Source organism: Vicugna pacos, chromosome 13 (genome assembly GCF_048564905.1).
Source record: "Vicugna pacos chromosome 13, VicPac4, whole genome shotgun sequence".
Taxonomy (NCBI): Eukaryota; Metazoa; Chordata; class Mammalia; order Artiodactyla; family Camelidae; genus Vicugna; species Vicugna pacos.
In genome coordinates, this window is record NC_132999.1 from 45,821,176 (window position 1) to 45,843,138 (window position 21,963).

The 21,963-nt window shown below is 35.7% G+C and overlaps 1 protein-coding gene across 17 annotated transcripts in view; it reads left to right on the forward strand.

Moving 5' to 3' along the window:
- The window catches only part of PUM1 (pumilio RNA binding family member 1), a 117,144-nt gene that overhangs the window by 21,755 nt on the left and 73,426 nt on the right, over positions 1 to 21,963 (forward strand). For all 17 annotated transcript variants that reach the window (XM_072974908.1, XM_072974911.1, XM_072974913.1 and 14 more), the window contains one exon: positions 8,798 to 8,866. In XM_072974908.1, the coding sequence (XP_072831009.1) occupies positions 8,798 to 8,866 (69 nt within the window). The remainder of the gene's footprint in view (positions 1 to 8,797; positions 8,867 to 21,963) is intronic.

A 21,963-nucleotide genomic window follows, 5' to 3' on the forward strand; every position in this document is an offset into this window, starting at 1 on the left:
AGACTCATGCATGTTGTAACATGTGTCAGGGCTTCATTCCTTTTTATGGCCAAATATTCTTTTGTATATTATACTGTAATTTGTTTATATATACACCAGTTGATGGATGTTTGAGTTTCTGTTTTTTTCAATTATATTCTATTTTAATGTGTCCTTTTCCTCCAGATTGAGTTCTCAGTTTTGTTTGCACTGTTTGGTTTATACAGCCTTGTGGATTTTAATTTTGATTTAAATTTTTGTTTCTACACCTTTATTTATTCTCTCCTTCAATAGGTAAATCATTTTCAGAAGTCTTTTCTTTTACATCTTCAAGATGAGATTTCCTTTCCTTGGTTAAGTAGTTTTCTCCCTGTAGTCTTAATGATGACTTACCTCATTTGGATCATCCTTGGATTAACAGAGAAGAATCCTAGAGTTTTGGCCACAGATGGCTGTGTGGGTTGTTATATTTTCAGATACAGAGCTGAGTGGTGGGGTAACCTGCACATCTCCACTTTTGGGTTTCTAGCAGGCTTTTATCTAGTGCAGCTTTGTTGCCTAAACAGTTGAAGTACCCCAGACACATTTTGATCCCTAATAGAGGACACTGGTTCAGAGTCAGACTCTAGAGTCAGCCTATCTGTGTAACTTTGACAATTAACCTTCCTCTGCCTCAGTTTCTTCCTCTGTTAAAAAAGTGGGGAATGGAGGATAATTAGGAATTACTTCAGTTTGAGAATTAATTAGTGCACATGGCTACCTAGGACACGGTCAGTAAGTACTGGGCTGTGATGATAGTTATTATGTATGGCCTAGGGGACACATCCTCTTTCTGTTCTTTTTCGCAGTACTATCCCCGTGGAAATGGCTTCTGGATATATGGTTACTAACCTTTTTATTTACTGTGGATATCCTACCCCTCTCATTTCTTATTGTTAAAAATAAGTGCACAATGAACACCTTTGCTTATAAAGCTTATTCTTTATTTTAGTTATTAGAATGTCTCTAGAAGAGGATTATTGATTTGAAAGGTATTAATAGGTTGAAGACTTCATAACTTTTCAAATTTATTTTCAGAAGTTTCTTTTTGATTTTTTCATTGGTATTATAGAAAATGTAGAAACTGCTGAAATTTTAAGTTAAGATTTGAGTGTATTACCTTTTAGTCTTGTGTATATCTCGGTATGGAAGTATATACCTATCTTTTTATATACACAGACTTGTAGCCTACTTTAGAATCCTTACAAATGTTACTTTCCTTTAAGAACTTAAAAATATTTTGAGTAGCTGCATAAAGTTTCATAAACAAATAGATGCTGTATTTAATAATTCCTGCTATATTGAATTTTTATAAACTACTTTTCATATCACAGTGTCAGGTTGAAGATCTTTGTTAACAAATCTTTGCTTATATTTCTGGTTATTTGCTTAGGCTAAATTCCCAAAAGTGGAACTACTGGATGAGAGGGCATAAATGTTTTATAAAGTTTGATGCATATTGTCACATTGCTTTCTTGAAAAGCTCAGAAAAGCATGACAACGTGTTCTTTTAAGGAAGATAAGAACCATTTTCAAGAAGTCCCATTTCTGCTATTTTATTACTCCTAAGACTAAGGGTAATTTCTCACATTATGAATATTTGTATGTAATGCTTGTCATGTTTTTAATACTGTGGGGTTTACTTTTAGGGAGATAAGACAGACTACCATGGCACTATTGATAAAGTGCATTTCTGCTACTTAGTAGATGTTATTTCAGGAGTTGAGGAGAAACCAGTAGTAAGACCTGTCTGCACAATGCTTTGAACCGTAGTCTACATTTCTCCAACTCCTAGTCTGTCAGAAAGGGAGAAAAAAAATCGGCAAGAGATGCAGTCTTTATATAACTAAATTCCCCTCCTCCCAGTCTGCAGAGACTGTCACTGTAGACATGCCTTGTAGTTGATAGTTTCTCCTCTAAACTAATTTTTTTACAGTTGTTTTCACTGGTGGCCTAAGTTGTACATCTATTTAAAAATACATGCTGTCTTACAATTTATAGAAAATTTATATTAATGGCTGTGGGGGCCCATAATTTGTCTTCTTTCACAAACTATTCTTATGGTAGAAGTTCTTATAAACCTTTTATGCTTAGTATTACATGTCCAGTAGTGAGCACAAGGGATGACAAAGTGAATCTCAAAGATTTAATATTAGGAAAACTTAGGAAAGCCAATTCTGTGCCCCTCTTTTTTTTTTTTTTTTGGTGGACCAATATTTGTTACTTTCACGTTATTTACATAGATTCTTATACTCTGCTAGTAGGATTTTAATGATGGTAAATATGTTAAATTTAACTTCATTTTTTGAAAAGAGCCTGATACTGAACAGATTTGCCACAACTTGATTTAAAAACTTTTGATGAATGTTCTTGATTTAGCTCTTTTTTGCTTTTTCCATGTCCTTTTTTGAGATTGGTGTTTCAGAATGAAACTTTTTACTGCTAATGAAGACCCTTTGATGTGTTCTCAATTTGCAAATGATCATTTTTTGATGTAAATATAATTTTCCATAATCATAGTTGTATAGAAGTCTCGTGTTTTTGAAATGTGTTGTTTTGGAAGCCAGGAATATGCCATTCATATAGATGGCTATAGGTAGTAGTTTCCAGACAAGCAGAGATAAGGTTTATCGTTATCTTAAGTTTTATATTTTTATTAGGTTCTTCCATATTAATTAAACAGTTCTCTCTCCAATTAAAATGGCTTTATCTCATTACTGATTTCAGCTTGATCATGTTTGGTGAAATTAAGAAGAAAAAGACTGTCAGAACCATCAGTTGTGAGCTTTTTGTGTTTAAAGGTCATTGGTATTATAGTCTGATTAACTGATTTTGAAAATATTTATTCCTTTTACTTTCTAAATTGTTTTTTGTGTTTAGGAAGTGCTGACATTTATATGGGGTGTGTATATCAAAAACAGTTTTGATAATTATAGTTTATCACTTGGGTCTGTTAACCATCCTAGCTGAAGGCTATCAACACAGATAATCTGTAAGTTTAATTGTATTTACTTTAATTGCTAAAGGTAGTAGGAATTTTTAATGATAAATAATATAAAACATGGAAGGTCAGCCTAATCCTGGCTGCTGTGGTGACATCACCCCCACCCTGCCCCAATGTATCATGGAATAGACTGTAAAAATAGCATAGTAGTCAGTTGCCAGAACAACAACAGTTTAACCCAGGCGTGCTGGAGCTTTTGTGCTTGCCTTTGATGAGAACAGAGAGAAGTGCTAGTAAAGGAGGTAGACATCTGAATTTGAATTTCACTTCTTATCTTTATCTACTATATGACTTTGGACAGAGTGCTTCTCTGAACCTTGGTCTCCTCATCTATAAAATGGAATAATTTCAATTTTACAGTACAGTGCTTTGAAACTCAGTAAAAGCTCGTATTTAATGTTGTTATTGACAGTGAATAAGCGAGATCATGTAGTATGGTTTATGTCCTCCTAAGCCAAAAGAGTTTTTTGTTTTTTCCCAGTAATCAAGACTAGTGCTGATTTATTTATATTTTATTCAAAGAATGAAATAACTTTTTGCATTTCTTACAAAATGAAGATAAAAGTACCTGCACTTTCAGATTGTTATGACTATTAAAGAGATTATTCAGCATATAAAGGATTTATAGGGCAGGCCTGGCACAAAGTAAGTCTCAATAAATATTCATTGTTGTTATTGTTTATAATACAGGTATAATAGAGCAGAAGATGCTGTAGAACAGTCTTACTTAATGTTTTTCTTTTAATGATTAACTTCAAATTAGATTAATTCTCATATTCCATTTCCTCTTCTCATTGCTCAAGTTTCTCCTGCATTTATTTGCCTGCTGTTTTTTCTTACTGGTGTCTCCTTCCCACAATGGTTCTTGGTGCCAGCTCTTCTTAATATTGTTCTGGATCTACATTAGTGAAATGGAGCTATTGTGATCTAGGCTTACTTTTGCAGAAAATCCTCCAGAGGAACAAAGGTAGGTGGGGAGGAGAAAAACACCTGGTAACTAAGATTCAGTGGTTGACGAAATAAATATTCTAGTTAAAAGCAGTGTTAGTCTCAAGGTATGGAAATCTGTTCTAATTAGCAAAAATTCAGGGCGTTAAATGAAAGAACACCAGGAATTCTGTTTGAACCCCAGAGCAGGAAATATGTACATGGGCCTCCTGAGCACTGATCGGCTTTCTGTGCCCATATGGATTGCATAATCTCTTGTCTCTGCTTTTTTCAGCACATTCTTTTTCTCTTTTCTATGTTGACCTTCATCTTCTGCTTATTCACCAGGTTTTGCTTGACCCAAAATGACAGCCATCAACTGCCAAGACTAAAATTTCACTTTATCTCTCCATAGCTATCTGGCCTGAATGCTAAGAGGGGAATCTGATTAGGTCAGTTTATCATTTCTTTTCAGATACTAGGGGTTTGGCCATTTAGGAGCATAACTTTGGTATAGTTGTTTGTGGCTAGAGGTGGTGGGAATTACTAAGTTGCCATTTCTAGGCAGGTGTCTTGAAACATGTCTATTACAGAAAATGTTCAAAAAAGTGTTGATCTGTTGAATTTTGTTTTTCCAAGTGCAGCTTATAGCTCTGAGTTACAGTTTTAAAGTATAGACATCCAGTGTGATTTCTTAAATACCAACTCAGTGATACCTGTTGCGTTTGAGTTTGGTTCTTGTATACAAGCAACAGAGAACTGGCCAAACTGGCTCAAGTAGAGGGACATTCTTTGTAAAGACACCTTGAGCTGTTAAGGGACAGTAATCCAAGGACAGGAATGCTAGTAAAGTAAGGCCAAGAACTGAACCAGAATGCTGTCGAAACTTGCTTCTTTTTTAAGTCTTTTATACTGGAATGCTTGGGCTACCATGGTACCTGTTTTTTTTTCTTTGAGGCTTAATGTTCGATAATATACATCTGCTTGAAAATCTGATAAATTTTAATTCATTACATGTTTGGATCATTAACTTCTTAACATTGATTCCTTTGTACCTAAGTCTGAGTTTCAGGTTTTTTTCCTTTGATTGCCATGTTGGCTGGCCAAAAGAGACAAACATCTCAATAGAGAGGTAGAAGGGGAACCAGATCATAGTGGTGTGGAAGGCAAGGAATAAAGGAATTTTAGAAGGTGACTCTACTGAGATTTTCTTTTTTAAAAAATGAGAACAGAAAGAACATGAGTGTAAACCAGTGATGATTTTTATTTTTAGATTTTGAAAGTTTCTGATGGATGAGAATGGAGACTGGAAGTTTTTCTGAATTGATGATTTAGCTGGAAATTGAGAAGAGAGGGAAAAATGGATGTATTTTTTAATAATAAGTTTTAGAAAGTAAGTTAGATGTTTGTGTAATTTAGGTACTTCTAATATTGATTACTGAGCTGCAGAAAGTGGGGGACTCCCCCCATGACCAAAACCTGCCGTCTGCTAACTAAGGATAGACAAAGAAGAGATAGATGTGTGAAGGAGACATTTCAGTAACTTAAAAAGAATGACTTATGAGGTAGATAGAGTTGTATAAGTACCTACTAAGTGTTGGACATGTTGTCTCCTTTAATCTTTATAACAAATGTGTAAAGTAGCCAGTGTTATCTCAGCTTTACAGATCAGGAAACAGTGAGGTGTATATCATTCATTGATGTTTCTGATAAGTGTATGGAATTTGGGATGGTAAGTGGGGCTTCTCAAGAAGTTCACTTTGGAATATGATTCTTAAAATTTTGTACAATGATGCTTTTGTTTAATTTTTTATTTTCCAAATGCAATGTATAGTGCTGAGTTTATCTGTTTTGATTTTATAACTTCCTATATGGTAAAACACCAACTTAATTTGCAAAACTCTGGTTATAGTTAGGACAAGATCTGCCTTAGGAGAAGGAAAGTGTTGAGGCTTACAAAAGAAAGTTCTGTGATCCGGTAAATTGAATGGAAACTACGAAGCATAGGCCATTTATACAGATGATATCCTTGGGTGGGATGAAGTGAGGAATGCCGGGTAGGTCAGGCATAAAGTGGTTATCTCATTTTGCCTCTTTAGTAAAGGGAATGGGGAGATGCCTTTATGGGGAGGGGCAGCAGTAGAGAAAAGTCCTGGATGGTTGTGAGATGGGCAACTGGCAAGTAGCCCAGAGAGACAAATAGGAAATAGTTTTGTGAAACCAGTGGTGATTGATATGATTAGTTAGTGGAAGAAAGTCTTATAAACATTTAGCGAAAGTGAAGAAGTAAGAATTAGTAAGTTGTACTAGAAATTAACATTAACCCACTACTCAAATTGAATTTTAGAGAAAGGGAAGGTAGCGTACAAGAACTTGAAGAGATGTTCTGTCCTAATGAGAGCATTTTCTCTCGTTATAATTTACAGCCAGCTTTTCTCCTTTATGATAGAAAAGGCTTCTTTGTTACCTGCCCAAGATATTTCTTGTAGTCGTCTCTGTCTTCATTCTTTGATTTTTCTTGATTCTGGAACATCTTCTTCTGATCATTACTTTTGTTTCCTAGGGAGAATTTTGTTTGGAGAGTCTGCTTGTTGTCAATGACCATAACAGTTACAGCTTCCAATTGTAAACAATAAGTTCCTGACTAGTTAAAAACACTTTTGTGAGAGTGACTTGGTTTATCTTGTCTACTCAACTGTGGGCAGTGGTTTAAAATGGAGTTTCTGGATTAGCAACGAAGACTTAAGAAACCAAGGCTTCATTCTCAGCAGTTAGGAGGATAGTATACAGAGGTAGGAGGAGGAGTGGTTCCTCTTGTAGGTGAGGCAGAGGGAGACACCCTGAAGAGGGAAAAGGGAGAGCTGGAGGAGGGGAACAGAGAGCTAAAGAGAGGGAGAGAGGAGACCTGAGAGATCGAGCCAGGAAATAAGACGTGGTAGGAGAGAGAATGATGAGTGGGAAGACAGTATAGAAAGGGATGGAATTAGTATGAAAGCAGTATGGGCAAATTTTGAAGGTAAAGGGAGGAGACAGTGGAAAGCAAAGGCAAGAAGACCAAGAGTGAACATTCATCAAAGCCCACTGCAGACAGAAACTGAAGGCACTTTTATCTGGGGGTGGAAACTTCCTGTGGTTCATGGAGGCAGCTTGGTTACATAGAAAAGACATTGTATTTTACATTGGAAGACCTGGATTTAGATTCTGGAACTGCCATTTAAGTGCTCTTCCTACTTAACAGTGATTGTGGAAGTCATTTCTCTGAGACTCAGTTTTCTGATCTCTAAAATGGGAACAATGTGAGCTTGTTGTGGTAATTATACAAATACGCATAGTGCACGTTCTCTCCCTTCCCTTACCACTCCTGCTTTTTTAATGGGAAATTTAAATAGAATTTCCAACATTCTTGGTTAAAATTACTTGTAGGATTTTAGATTTCCAAGAAATGCCTACCATCTAGTTAAATGTAAGATTAGATTCCACAGGGAGAGCTTTATGCATTTATACAGAGCTTTATGCATTGAATTTACATGCTTTGTAAATGTTAACTCTGGTTTGAAGGTTCAAAATGATTTTATCTAACACTTGTAGAGTTTCCAGCTGAGATCCTGTCCTCATCAACCCCCCCCCCCGCCTTATTTTTACAACTTGTAGTTAGGAGCTTATTCAGTGTGCTTAGCTAAACAAACATTTTGTTTTGGGATTCTAGAGGCCCTTTGAAACTGTTTTACCACAATAACAAGCCTTGCCTCTACATCTCTTTTTTTCTCACATGGCTTAATTTTAGCTTCATTTTGAATTTTATTTTTGGCAAGCATAAATTGGTTTCCCCAACTGTACTCTGTTTCATGCTCCATACTCCACACTCTCCCTGCCTGGCCGTTGTATGACTTTCTTTACGTTTACTCTGCTAGAAATTGTACACGTACATTTGGAGGTAGTGATGATTGGATGAGGGGGTTTGAGAAAGTCCTGCTTCAGGCAGTCAGCAGTCTTTCTCAGGTAGGCAGAATAACCTTCCTCTTTAATAAATGAGGGACTGTAGCCTCAGGCAGCAGAGGTGGCTTGTTGCTTATCACTGAGAGGACCAGTAGACTTGGACAATGAGTTTTTGAATTATGACCGTTTGGAGTAATCTCTTCCACATTTCATCTTTGTAGTAATATTACCTTATAGTAATAACCTTGGAGATGAGTTAATTGAAACCTAGAAAGATTGTTATGATGTGGGTAGTACATTTAATGATGGGTCAAGTTTGAACTGATTCTTTTGGTTTTTTTTTTTTTTTTCTCTTCTGGTTTTGAGATTGTAGGAGTCTTCAGAGATCTTCCAACATGGAGAAATGTTGGTGCACTCTGATACATAGTTTGTAGCGCTTTTCCCTGAGATTTATCAAAGAAATACGGGCTTGGATCAAATGAGTCCCCTCATTTGTACTTAAGTTTTCACAGTTGGGGACAAGCACTATGGTCTTTGAGTCAATAGCAAGATTTGGGTCACATAATCATCTTTAGATGTCATTGCCCTTCAGCATGTTGATCTTTACTTACTAAGATAAAATATATGAAAAATCACTACTGTAATTCTCAAGTGATGGAATTGCATTTTCTTTTTCTGGATTACGTGTCTTTCATGTTTAGAAAAAAAGGGGAATGGGAGGGGAGAAACCAGGGGTCATTGCTGAACCCTGATGGTTAAAGGTAAGTGAATATTTAATCTCAGTCACTTGATTATTATTGTTGTCTTTGTCGATATCTGAAAGTAAACATAGGAAAATTTTTCAGTTGTGCTTAATATATATGTAAAATTCAGATGCTAACTTGGAGCTTTTCCCTCTATTCTGAACAATAGGTACGTTCTATGGATGAACTGAATCATGATTTTCAAGCACTTGCTCTAGAGGGAAGAACAATGGGAGAGGTAAGTGAACTGGTGTGTCAGGAAAATGGGCCTGCTTTTTAAGGGAAGGTGGAGCTGTCTTTCATCAAATGTGTCCGAATCTAGTCTCCAGAAGTATGTGCTTGCTTTTCCTTGTTGCCATCCTCATGATAGGAGTGGGATATTGCAGAATTTTGGCAAAACAATCTCATAAGAAGAATGTTAAACTTAGCCTAATGTCTTAAAAACAAAACAAAGCAACCGAAATATGAACACAAATTAAGTACTTTTATCTTAACCAGTCAGTTGTAAATCAAGGCATTATTACATTTTTACAAAATCAATTTATGTGTATCAAATATCCTTACCTTAGCCTCATCTTTCAGTTTTTAGGTTCTTTTGTAGTGGAAGGGAGTTTTAAATTGGCTGCTAGTCAGGATATGTTGATAACCTATTTTTAGAGTAGTGCCATTTTTTGGGAAGTTGTTTATAGAGTTTCATTGTGGAGAGGAAGTTTTTAGATCTCTGGTGAAATAATTCCAGAAGATAGAGGCTTGAGCCAGTCTTTCCTTACATTTAGAAACACGAATTTTGGTTTATAATATTCAAAATTTGCAAGAACAAAATTTATTATCTGTTATATTGATAAGGAAGATTGCCATAATTCTAAAAGAAAGGGTAGTATAGATAAAGTATAGCTGACTTCTGGTGCTTCTAGTTTTTGGCAGTAAGAATGTATTGGTGATAGGTAGAACATACAATTTGAATTAATTGCTAAAGCTGTCACAGGTTCACAAACTGGGGACATTGGCTTGTGGTTCTCTTGTTCTGGAGAGTAGCCTTAGGTTTTTTCTTCTATTTTTTGTATATCTAATATTTAAAAGCTCCCACATCTATTTTAATGTTTTAAAGGAGGGAGAATAGCTATATTCTGGATTCTCTTTTATACCATTCAATAAATACTTTTTTTTGACTTAGCCAATATTTTTTTGGCACTGTGCCAAGTTCTGAGGATTCAAAAATAAGGTAAATAACAAATATTCATTGACTACCATTGTGGTTAGGCACTTGTTAATAGTCTTTTGGTGTTTCGGTCCTAAGATTCTTGCTTCCAACTTTTCTGAATCATCTTGTGGTTAGAGTTCAGTGCCCTATCGTCTTGGGTTCACGGATTTTTGGCTTGTTCTTGTTTTTTCCCTAGAGCTTTAAGTGAAGATTGATAAGTGTCCTTATGTTTCCTGTGTCTGTCTAATTTTATTAAAACATGCACATCACTAACCCTATATGGTTATTGGGTAAAAGATTTTCCCTAAATTTCTGGAGCAAAGTTTGAACAGAAAATTAACAAATGTGTCTGATATTAGTATAGATGGGAAGCCACTTTTATCTGCTTCCTCACTCCTGTGATTCTAACCTGGTTCACTCTACCAAAAATCTAATCCCAATCTTTTAAAATTAGTTACACAAAATAAAAATAATGCTCTGTTAACTGTTTTGTAAGCAACACTTCATAATTGCTAAAGGCTTAACTCTAATTGAAGAATAGTGAACAGAAATGAATAGAAAGTGAATTTTATTTAAATCCACAACTTAACAAAAATATTTGAAAAATCATTTTCCCAAAATGCCACATCCCCCAAGGTCTCCAGACCATACCCTCCTTAACTTTGTTAGAAATGTCGTTTTTTGATATTTGTGTGTAATTCCTCAGACCTGGATGTAGGCATATATAAATAACTAAACAAAGTACATTCCAACAGTAATGCAGTGTCACACCTCTTTCTTCTTTCCTCATTATTTATTAACAAAGTAATGATAACTACCATCAGTTGACCACCTATTAGGCAGATGCTAAGGGGTTTGCATGCGTTATCTCATAAACAGCTCTCTCAGGACTGTTCTATTATTCAGATAAGGGAAAAGGCAGAGAGAGATGAATTAATTTGCCTAGGGTCCCACATCTAGTTAAGTGATGGAGCTGGGATTCCTCTCCAAAGCATGTGCCCTTAGAGTAAATGAAGCCAATAGTTATAAAATAATTGGTGGTGAAAATTGCATTTTAGTAAGCTTTATAAAAATTACTCTTTGAGGGAGGATTTCAAAAATACTTAAGACACTCTCCCAAAATACAGATACTTAACTGAAGTTATTTTTTGGAAGCATAACCCAATATCTAGACACAAAGGGGACAAACTAAGTATGAAGTGAGGTTTTTATACACTCTTTCTATAGCTAGTTGAGGAAGCAGTGACTACAGATGACAACAGAAAAGAGTGCACAGGTTTTCTGTATGTGGTTCGAGTGTAGAGTAGGTAGTGATCAGTATTGGCAGAGATAGTTTGTGATTACTTGAATGGAGGAGGTGTAGAACTTTGGAAACATCCTCTAGTTTAGTTAGGATTCGTGCAGGTGTGGATTGGGAGAATATTTTTTGCAGTGATACGAGGGAGATTGGCACAAAAGAGAAATGAAGGAAATAAGCTTTTATAATAAAATTTAAAAAGCACAAGTTTTAATTAGGTTAACTTTATTAAATTTCCTTCCCTTTAAACAATAAAGCATCTCTGGGAGGGGATGTATGTAAATGTAGTCTTTACCCATATAAATGCTAAAATTTGAAGTAAATTGCGTGGTCTTTTAAAGCCAGGCATGGTATTTTTTTGCTGCAGTTCTTTTACGTGTATTTGTGTGTGTTTGTGTGCTTGCATGAAAGTCCTCATTATGGCAAACAATGTGTTTAAGAAGGTATGAATATTTAGAATTCAAAGAGAATTGATTGCTAGTAAAGTTAGTGCTGCTTGGTTCTTAACATTTTTTTCATTAAAGCCACTACTAGACTCAGTTACTTTGCAAGATGTAGAGCATTTCTTAGTAGAAATCTTGCTCAGAAGTGTCTCCTTAAAACTTTACCTTCAAACCTTATTGGTTGTCTGAAGTACAGCTGTTCTCAGCTGAAGGACACAGTACAAGTACTTGCCTCCTGTTCTAAAGGGTCAGCATAAAAAGGAAGATAGAAAAATATTTTAGGATTAGGGCTACAAATTATTTTCAAGTATTTCATTCATTCTGCTTGCTAGCAACCTCTTTCATTCAACTTTAAGTTCACTCCTAAAAAGTTGAAGGGCACAGATTATTTCCATATGAAAAGATTAGTCTGTTAGTTGAATATTCAAGAGTGAATCTTTATCTTTGTCATACTGAGGAGGACTCATTGACCTGAGGTTTCTGGACTCTGTTTCTGCCTTGGTTGGTTGATGGTCTTTTATGATTTATTTTCTCCACCTGTAGGGGGGCAGCATTATTACTGTTCATGTCCTGAAAAGGATAAATTTGCAAAGTGAAGAGCAGTTCTCATTTGAAAGAACTTTGAGAGCCTTTGACACAAAAGATACCTTATTCTAAATAATTGGTTTTCTCACTTTTAAAAACCAGGGACTTTTTTCTTTTTAAAATTCCTTAATGTTTACATGTAGTAAGCATAATAGTGTTCAGGTATGTTAAAATAGTAGTAATCATTTCTAGAATAAATGGAATGTATTTAGATAAGTGGCCCCTTCATTCTTTGTTTTAGAGAGCGGGAAGTATAAAAAAACTTACCGCTGGTAGTAGACAAGTTTGTAAACCTGAGGAGGGAAATCTGGAAAGTGCTGCTGTATGTGGAGTAATAACGAATCCACCACATCCCATCCCCTGGGAGTAGAATAAAGTGAGATATATTTAAAACATAGCTGCACAGACTCATTAGACATTTCATAGGAGTTCTGCCCGTAAGTGTGAGATAGCAGAATGGCTTGTAGAGGAAGGAATTTGATAGTGATTTGGGGAGCTCTTAACCCAAAGAAAAATGTAACTTGGTGGGATGGAGATCTCACTGGACCAGAACCCTGAAACCATTGCTTGTAGCCTTGCCTCAGACATTCATTTTCTTTGAACTTTGCTTTTTTCACCCATAAGACACAGATGTTGGACTAAATAGTTTTCCAGGACCCTTTCAAGTCTAAGGTTCTTGGAGTTCACCCTTATTTCTATCTTTAAAGAGGTAGAAAATCAGAATAGTTCTGCTTTCTCTAGTATATGCCAGAGGACATCTAAAAGATAGATGGCTTTTTAGGGTGACTTCTCCCCTGTGATGTAGAGGTTTCATTTGGTGCTCTAAGGGATTTTCATTCACTGTCTGCAGCTGCATAAAGCATTGACCTGTCTGTCCATTAGGGCTCATAGGGTGGTAATTCTGAAATTGGGGCAAGTAAGAGCCTAATGTGGATACCAAGTCTGTCAAATTCTTTCCCACATCTTTCCATCATGACATGATGGCTCATAGAATTGGAGACTTTGGGTAGCTACTTTTACAGTCCACAGCCCTAGAGGGGCTACCTCACACTGTAAATTCCTTACAGCTAGAGTCCTATAAGAGTAACTCAGGTTACTCCAAAATGGATTGAATTTTGGAAAGGAGATATGTTGTCTGCCTGCAAGATCTTGCAGAAGGGAGGAAAAATTAATAAATAAAGCCTGTGGTGTATTAGTATAAAAATACGTGACTCAGGGGTGTAACATATCCTTTTCCCCCAAAATGCAGCTTTTGAATACACATAGGAATGGTTAAAGCTGCCTAGTTCCATTAACTTTGTACTAATACCATTTGGTTGTTGGGCATTTTTGACATTTTGTTATTAAAATGAAATGGTTACTTTAGAGAAAATATAGCTAGCCAGGCCAGGTGACCTGGAGGAAGTTAATAATAACTTTCCTGTGTTAGCTTAATGACCGTGTCGGAGGTGAAGTGACCTCTTTATGGGCCTTGTTTCGGAAGATCCTGGGATCTCATATTAGTTTTGGGGTTAGGATTGGGCATTTTGAGAAAGAAGATAAGAAGAAAGTGTCTTGTAACCCTGAGAATGTGAGTGTGTTTGACATTTGGTGCCCAGTTCTGTCCTGTCACTTTGAGACCTGTATGGAACCCCACTTATTCCAATATCTGCCTTTTGTCCTGCACTGGGAAGGCTAGGAAGACCTACAACTGTGTATGTTGAGCTGTCTTGGAATGTTTGAATGTAGTGAAACATGCTCCTTTGCAGCAGGATTTAGCTGATTCACGTGACTGCTTAATCTGTCTTCATTAAATTTCTCCCCTTGTATCCTCCTTTGTCTAAAATGTTTTCATTCTTTTCATCCACATCAGTACACTTTATTTGAAGGTAAGCCAACTAAATAACTACAATAATACATTAACACATTTCAAGACACTTTGGCATTGATTTCATTATGTATGTGAATCTCCCAACAGTTTTTTGAGGGGTATTAGTACCATTTTTATATGAGAAAAATGAGTTAAAAGTCAAATGACTCCAGCTAAGATTGTAAGTGTGAAGACATGGATTGACTTCAAGTTGTGTTTCATTAGGCTCAGCAGTAATAATAGCTGCAATACACTGAGCATGTATGATTTTCCAGGTGCTGTGCTAATCACTTCATATACATTACAGTCTTCCCAGTGGTCCTGGAATATTAGGATGTCCTTTTATATGCCAGGCAAACAGGGATTAGAGAGGTTAACATGATCATGAGCTAACTGTTTAAATCCAGATCTCTGTCACTCCAGATCCTGAATTTTTCTGCTGTACATTTGTGCATTTCCAGAGTCTACTCATTACTAAAAAATCCAGCTTCAGTTAATCAGCTTTTTTGCTGTCACCAACCAGAAGCTACAGAGAGGAGTTCAAGTGGCAGGTTATTTGTATCATTCTTATGGCCCTAATTTGTTTTGTATTAGTGATTTGTGTAAATGTTTTCTGTTTCCTTGCACATAAATTTGTTGAGGACAGGGGCTTCAGCTAATAATGTACTTTGTAAACAGTGACTGCCTAATATATTGTGTTGAATGAATCTTTTATCAGTAAGTCTTTTTTTCTATGTATGGATTCCTCTTTATTTTCTCTCTTACTTCAGAAGTTCCCCTCAAGTTCAATTCAGTAAATATTGCCCATATTCTCTATTCAGATTACTTTTCCAGTCTCAGGGATGTAGGGGTTTGAGGAGGGATAGGGAATGAAGAATAGGCAGAACTGAAAAGCATTTATTCAGCCTTCTCTGCAAATTTTTATGTTTTCGAACTACTCAGTAATTATTTTACAAAGAGTATATAAGATGAATAGCAAATCAGCAATGTTATTATCATCCAAGTTGAATCTGATATAAAGACGTTTGTTATGAAGGATGTTTGTTTAATGTAGCTGAAACCGGATCAATAGGACACTTTCTCTGGGCTATCTGCTAGGGCATGGAAGTATCCTCATTATATACACAACAGACATGATGGTATTTAGAAAATTTGAATTGGTTTTGTTACAGTTCTTGTTCAAGCTTGTATTAAACTCTGTTGTGTGTAATTCTTTCTTGTTTACTGTTTTTTGCTGATGAGGAACCAGAACACCAAAGTTAATTCATTGTCTCTTAAGTAATGCATTCTCTGGTCCCCATTATAGCAAAGTGTGTAGAGGAAAAAGTTTATTTTCTGTATTGGTTTCCCCTGTATGCATATACATCTGTGAAATTTTTCACTCCTGGAAAACATGAAAAAGGGAACTTGTCCATATCTGGCATACTGAGACATTTCTCTTGTCAATTTAATAATTAAAAATGCTCTGAGGTTGACTGGGTGTGTGGATGGGTTTGAATATCTGGTCTCGTCTTGAGATAAAGGGCTCTTTATCCTCTCTCTCTCCCTTTTTTTAAATTGAGTTATAGTCAGTTTACAATGTTGTGTCAGTTTCCAGTGTAGAGCACAATTTTCCAGTTATACATGAACATACGTATATTCATTGTTGCATTCTTTTTCACTGTGAGCTACCTCAAGATCTTGTATATATTTCCCTGTGCTATACAGTATAGTCTTGTTTATCTATTCTACATATCTTAATTGAGCTATTTGCTTCCTTCTTTGGGGATATGTCTGGGGGTTGGGGGGGCCAATAGGTTATGAAGCATTCCCGATGTTTTCATGGTTTTATTCATGAACTTTACAAGTTTCCTAAGTAATCTGGAGGCTTATCTTTTGTACACTGGGCTCCCAGGTACTATTGCAAGGACTCATTATGTAATAAAATAGTCTATTAATCATAAAGTCTAGACCTAGTATAACTTTAATATGGTTATATTATGGATCAAACCATGTAGTTGATACTTAGATAAAAAGAAATGACATTATTTATGGTAGCTTAATGGTAGCTGGAGTAACACAGTTTTCTATTTCCTTGTGTGCTTTTCCTATATCATTAGAGAAAAGCGAGGTTCACCTTGGACATTTCTTCATTTTCTGAGCATAGTTTACTGTCCGTCCAGTTTTATGAAGATACCTAAGAGAAAAGTTTCGTTTGGCTGAGTTCCACTAACTTGTAGTGGGAAGGTATAAAGAAAACTTTACTTTCAGTGGATTTCAGAAGGGATGTGCACTGGAGAAAGGATTAGTGTGTGGAGTGTTCCCCAAGTTAATTTATCACAAAACAATGTGGAGATTGAGGTGCTAACAGTATCTCTGAATTTTTTTTGAAGGGCATGCTTTATGACAGCCTGGGTCTTTTATGTGATTAGTTTCAAGGATGAAGTTGCTAACAGTGATTGTTTTTTTTATGTGTGGTAAAGAACTCCAGGAAACCACTGTGCTCCTTTGAAGACAGAGTGCATTTTTAAGTTTAATAGTAGTATCGGTTTTATAATTCAGTCTAATTTGTAGTTGTCCCTAAATTTAAGAACTATCAAGTTCTTATTTCTACTTCATTGCTCTTTTTGCCCTTACTATTCCCCACCAACTCACAGTGGATCTTTAGGACAGCCTTAAAAGTTTACTCATGAGACTGATAAACTTAAACTTGGAACACCATATTCTTCCATACTTGGATCCTGTTTTTAATCTAGCCTCTGCACTCAGCTGACGTTAAAGAATAGATTTCTTATTAAAACGTCAACTTCAGTGGTAGACCAGAAATGACTAGCTAATATTTAGTGACTTCATTCTTCATCACCGTAATGGACTATGAATCTTCATTTTTAAATTAAATAACTTAATGCTTTGAAAGCTGAGAGGCAAGGAAGCAGCAGTTTTTACCTTCCTGGCTCTCAGTTCCACAAGTCCCTTCTCTTACCATTTTTTGCCTAGATTACTGCATTGAACTCTTTGCTTAGCCTCCCAGCATCCATTTGCTTTCTGTCACCCGATTTTACGGAGGAATGTTGAATTAATACTTTAAAATAAGTTTTTATGACGTTACTCCCTGTTGGATTAGACCCCAGCCTCTCAGTGCTCCATAAAGCTTCACTGGCAGCTGGATTAGTGCTTTTTTCACCCTCTCTTTACTGCTCCCCTCATTGATGACTGGGCTCCCTTTTTAATTGGTGGGCACCTCCCAAACTTGCTTTCATTTCTACCTTTTCTCCCTCCCTCTCTCGCTTTTTTTTTTTTTTTTTTTTGATTTTTAGAAGCTTTTAGATTTTTTACCTTTGCTCCTTGTGGAAAGTCCTTTCCACTGTCTTCTCACTCTGAACTCCCCTCCTCCTTGGAGGCATTCCTTGACCCTCCTATCTCAGGTTATTGTTCCTTTCTTCATCTGTAGTAGGTTGTGAAGTTTAACAGTCTGTTAGTGTGCTTATTTTAAAATGCCTTGTAACTGTATTGGTTTGATTTCTGGTTGGTTTTTCTTTTTAATCTTTTCTTTCAGGGCAAAGAATGTCTTTACTTCTGTTACTCCCAGTAGTGACTAATGAAGGCTGTGCGTTTTAGGGTATGCTCAAGTAATACTTTACTTTTTGACATCAGTGAGTACTTCAGATGCTAAAAAATGTTTTTTTTTTTTCAATAGTCAGAGAAGCAGTATAGGTTTTCCAGATGTGGGAGAGAAGATCAAATCACCTCATATTGGCCAAGCCTAAGTGGTTTGTGTAATTTCACCCTTAGTGGTGGAAGTGTTATTAAAGGACATCAGATGCAGCTATTAACAGTGGTTATTATGAAAAGTGCTTAATAACCCCAGAAAATATATTTTTAAAAAATCTGTTAATTTTATATACTACATAATTATGCAAAAATTAAACTTTTCTTTCTTAAAAGAAATGTGTTACATTTCAACCAAAAGAGATATTTAGTTGAGAGGCTGTTAATTTGGAAATTTGGTTTTACTACTAATCATCTTGCCATATAGGCTAAAATATTTTTTCTGGCAGGGAGTAATTGTGTTTATTTATTGGTTTATGGAGGAGGTACTGGGGATTGAACCCAGGACCTTGTGCATGCTAAGCATGCGCTCTACCCTTATGAGCTATTCTCTCCCCTCTTAGGCTAAAAATTTTAAGCAGTAATTACTGGATGCTATATTGTAATGCTGCCTAGTAATGAAATGTGAAAAAATTATAGCAGATGTTGATTCTTAGACAAGTTTTTTGTGATTTGAATAAAATGAAATAGAACAAAAATGTTTTAACATTTAAAAATAATCTTTACAGTATTAAGTATTGAGTAACTGATTAAAAAAAGAATTCAGGACACTTCCTTAATTAGTAGATACATAAATGGGAAGTGAGAATTTAGAGGATCATGTTCCTTAAACCTTCTGGAAGAGAAAGCAAAAACGAAAATGTCTTCCTTATTTTTTTTTTTATATACTTAGTTTTAATTTAAAAAATAATTGGCTTGTATTAAACCATTGAACATTTTCAACTTTCCTTATTTAAGCTAGTTTTTTTTTTAAGCTACAGTTTTCAAAGTGGGTTGGAACTTACCTGCTTGTGTAAAAATATTTGAAACATGGGATGTGAGCTCTCAGTTCCCACTAACTTTTTTCATTTTGAAATTATGTTGAAGTGAAATGTGTCTGCTGAAGAGAAAATGCCTTATTTATTTGTGGTGAATTCTGTACAACCATGATGTCAATTTTTATTTTTTTAAAATCTATTCAAAATCATAATAAATGTATATTTTGTAACAAATTATCCATAATCCCATTGCACCAACAAGCACCTATTTCAGTTTTTATTTTTCTTTCCAAACTTGATCCAGACGTGAGAAGCAGTCTTTACATGTACAGTTTTGGATTTTGCTTTCAAATTTAATGTTATTTTATAAATGCTACATATAGTCATTATAATTATTTTGAATGAGCTCACATTATTGTATACAGCTACCTTATTGAACATTTGGTTTGCGCCCAACCTTTTTGCTCTTATACTTTGGATGTAGAGTTTTTTTTCTTTTGATTTGTTGTTGTTGTTGTTGTTGAGATGAATTCTCAGGAATGAACATGACTCTTCAAGTGTATCTTTCAAATACCCTTTCCAAAAGAATTGTCCTAATAGTGAATAGATGTATGTACTTAAAAAAAAAGCCTTATAAAGAATATTGGTGTATACTTTTATATCTGAACTGTTTCTTGTTAAGCTTTAGTCACTTGCGCAGTTCACAATATTTATTATGAACTATCTCATTTGATTTCACAACAACCCTCTATGGCAAGGAAGGTTAGACAAATCCCCTAGGGCATTGAGACTTCTGAGAAGGGATTTCTGAAAATTAGTTTTCAGTCAGTTTCTACTGGAACATGTGACAGTCAGTGGTTACCAATAATACATCTTTTCTTTCAGTCAGTGTTGAGTGGCCATTTCTCTGAGTTGATGTCAGGTTCTTTTAGTGCAATGAGGATATTTACCAAGGGATTAAAAATTGGGGTGAGGAGCTATATCTTACCAGCTAGTTAAGATAATCAGGTATTTGACTCCTGCATTGGTTAAATTCCAGTAGAAACTAAGCTTGTGTTGGAAGTTGGAATATGGTCAAGCCTGATCACACTTTCCAGGCTGAAACATCCCTGTGAATAGTACTCCTTAAGAAGCCAAATTTCTGCTCTAGAGACAGCTCTCTGTAGCCTATGTTGAGTGTGTAATCTCTTATTACCTATTTTATTCCTCTTGAGTAGAGTACTTTGTTGGAGTGTCCATCATAAAGTCACATTGATACTTCCGTATGCAAATATTGTGTCCTGTCCTTAATAATCAGCTTGTCTCTTAGTTTCTGCAAAACTGTAACTATGGTTCTTCTTGCAGCGTTTTCTTAGGGCTCTGAATTTTATGGAATTTACACTGAAGTCGGCTGGGTGACGTTGTCCTCACATCTGCTGAGTACACAGGAGCATTTCACTGGCTAGCCATTTGTAGTGTGAAGTCTTTTGGTTACTCTTGTTTTTAAATAATAGTAGCAGCTAATTCTTTGGTAACTCAGAGTTCAGCATTGTACTACTCTTTCACACACTGTTATCATTTAATATTAATAACAGTTCATTTTATAGGTGAGAAAACAGTCCAGATGGATTGAATTCACATAGCTGGGGTTTGAAACCAGATTTTTGTTTTGTTTAAATGATTTCAGAGTAGTTGTATGTGCTTTACCACTATATTACTTCTTAAAATAAGGAGCCTAGAGATTCTTGATGTTCTCAGCCCTCTATTTTATTGTCTCCACCTCTGTTTAAAAGGGCTCTTAGTAGGAGTTAATGTGATTATTGATTGTGCAAGTGTAGCTTTGTGTATTGTGTTTTTTGTTAGATGATGAATGAAAAAAGGTGTTTCCAAATAGCATTTAGAGGTTTCCCAAGTGGCTAACATTGTAAACCAGTGCTTGATTTCTGCTTTGTTCTTCAGAAGCCTCATGAATAAGCTTACTGATTTCTTTACTTCCCTTAAGTCTTCTTTTACAAACCTGTGGTTCAAGCTGGGATAAGTTATGTGTGTATTTCTTGCAAAGACTTGAGAACAGATACTTTGGAGGGGCAATTAGGAATCCCATTTAATGGGACAACACAGGGAAGAGTATAAGGTCTGTTGTATCTCTGTGGAGGATGGTAAGACCTGCCAAGCCCTAGTTCTCGGTATGTAGGTCTTGAAAGGGACATCGGTCACTAATTCAGAGATAATTGGATTATAGAGCTGACCTACATGAACTAGAACCATAAACTATTAATGTGTAAAAACCAAAATGCAGTTTACTGATTTATAAGGAGAAATAGTAACTCTCAAGTGGACAGGATAATTGTGTTCAGTGATCAGCGTGTTTGGAAACAGAAGCAAGCAAAGTTCTCCTAAAAAGTTTGCTTTGTAAGCAGAGTCTGAGCCAGGAAAGTTACTCTCCCTGTTTTTAGTGGCTAGTGTAACCATACTGTTACCTAGCCTGATGCATGAGTTGCTTTTATAAGGACAGACTTGTTTGTGTACCATGTGCCCTCTCCATAGACATGCATACTGGTTAATACTGTCTACATCTGACTCCCTGGGTCTCCTTTGCTTTTGTTGGGCCAATTCCTGTCTTCCTTCATAATTGTCAAATCGTTTAATCCTCTTATCGCTAATCTTTCTTGAAAGTAAGTTTTGCAAACTGCTGCTATGATCTGTTTGTTGTCCTGTCAGAGTAATCTTTATTTCAGGTTCTTGATGGGGTAAGCAGTAACTGCCTTTTCATACACTGGTTGAAGTTAAATGTTTTGTGATTGAATTTAGGTGTGGCTTAAGTGAAGGTTTGGCAACTCCTAACATGGGTTAGTGAAGCAGTGTTTTAGCCAATGCTGTGGATGATGTTCCCTCTAGAGGGGTTGAATCTGAATTTGAAATGACAATTGGCTATTCATCACCATTTTGTTTTATATTCAGTAGATTATAGCCCCTTTTAATATGATCAGATTCAAACAGTATAGCTCTTTTTAATGTGATCGGATTCCAACAGTGTCTTTATTTCAGATGACTCTTGAATATGTGATTGCTAACTAATTCTCAGTAAGCTTAACATAACTAAGTCCATTTAATTCTGCAGAAATTAAAAAGCCAGTCATTTTTTAATACAGAAGGGCTATAAGACAAAATAGGGGAGAACATAAAATGGAATAGGTGTAATTTTTCCAAATTCAAAACCACTTGGATTTTGGATATTAGAAGTGGAACAAGAAGTGCTTCTTGAAAGCAGACTCTTAAAAATGTGTTTTAAATATAAGAAAACTCTCCCATGTATTCACAGCTATACTTGTTACCTATTGCTGCATATCAAATTATCCCAAAATTTAGTGGCTTAAAACAACCGAATTGTTGAAGCCTCACAGTTTCTATAGGTC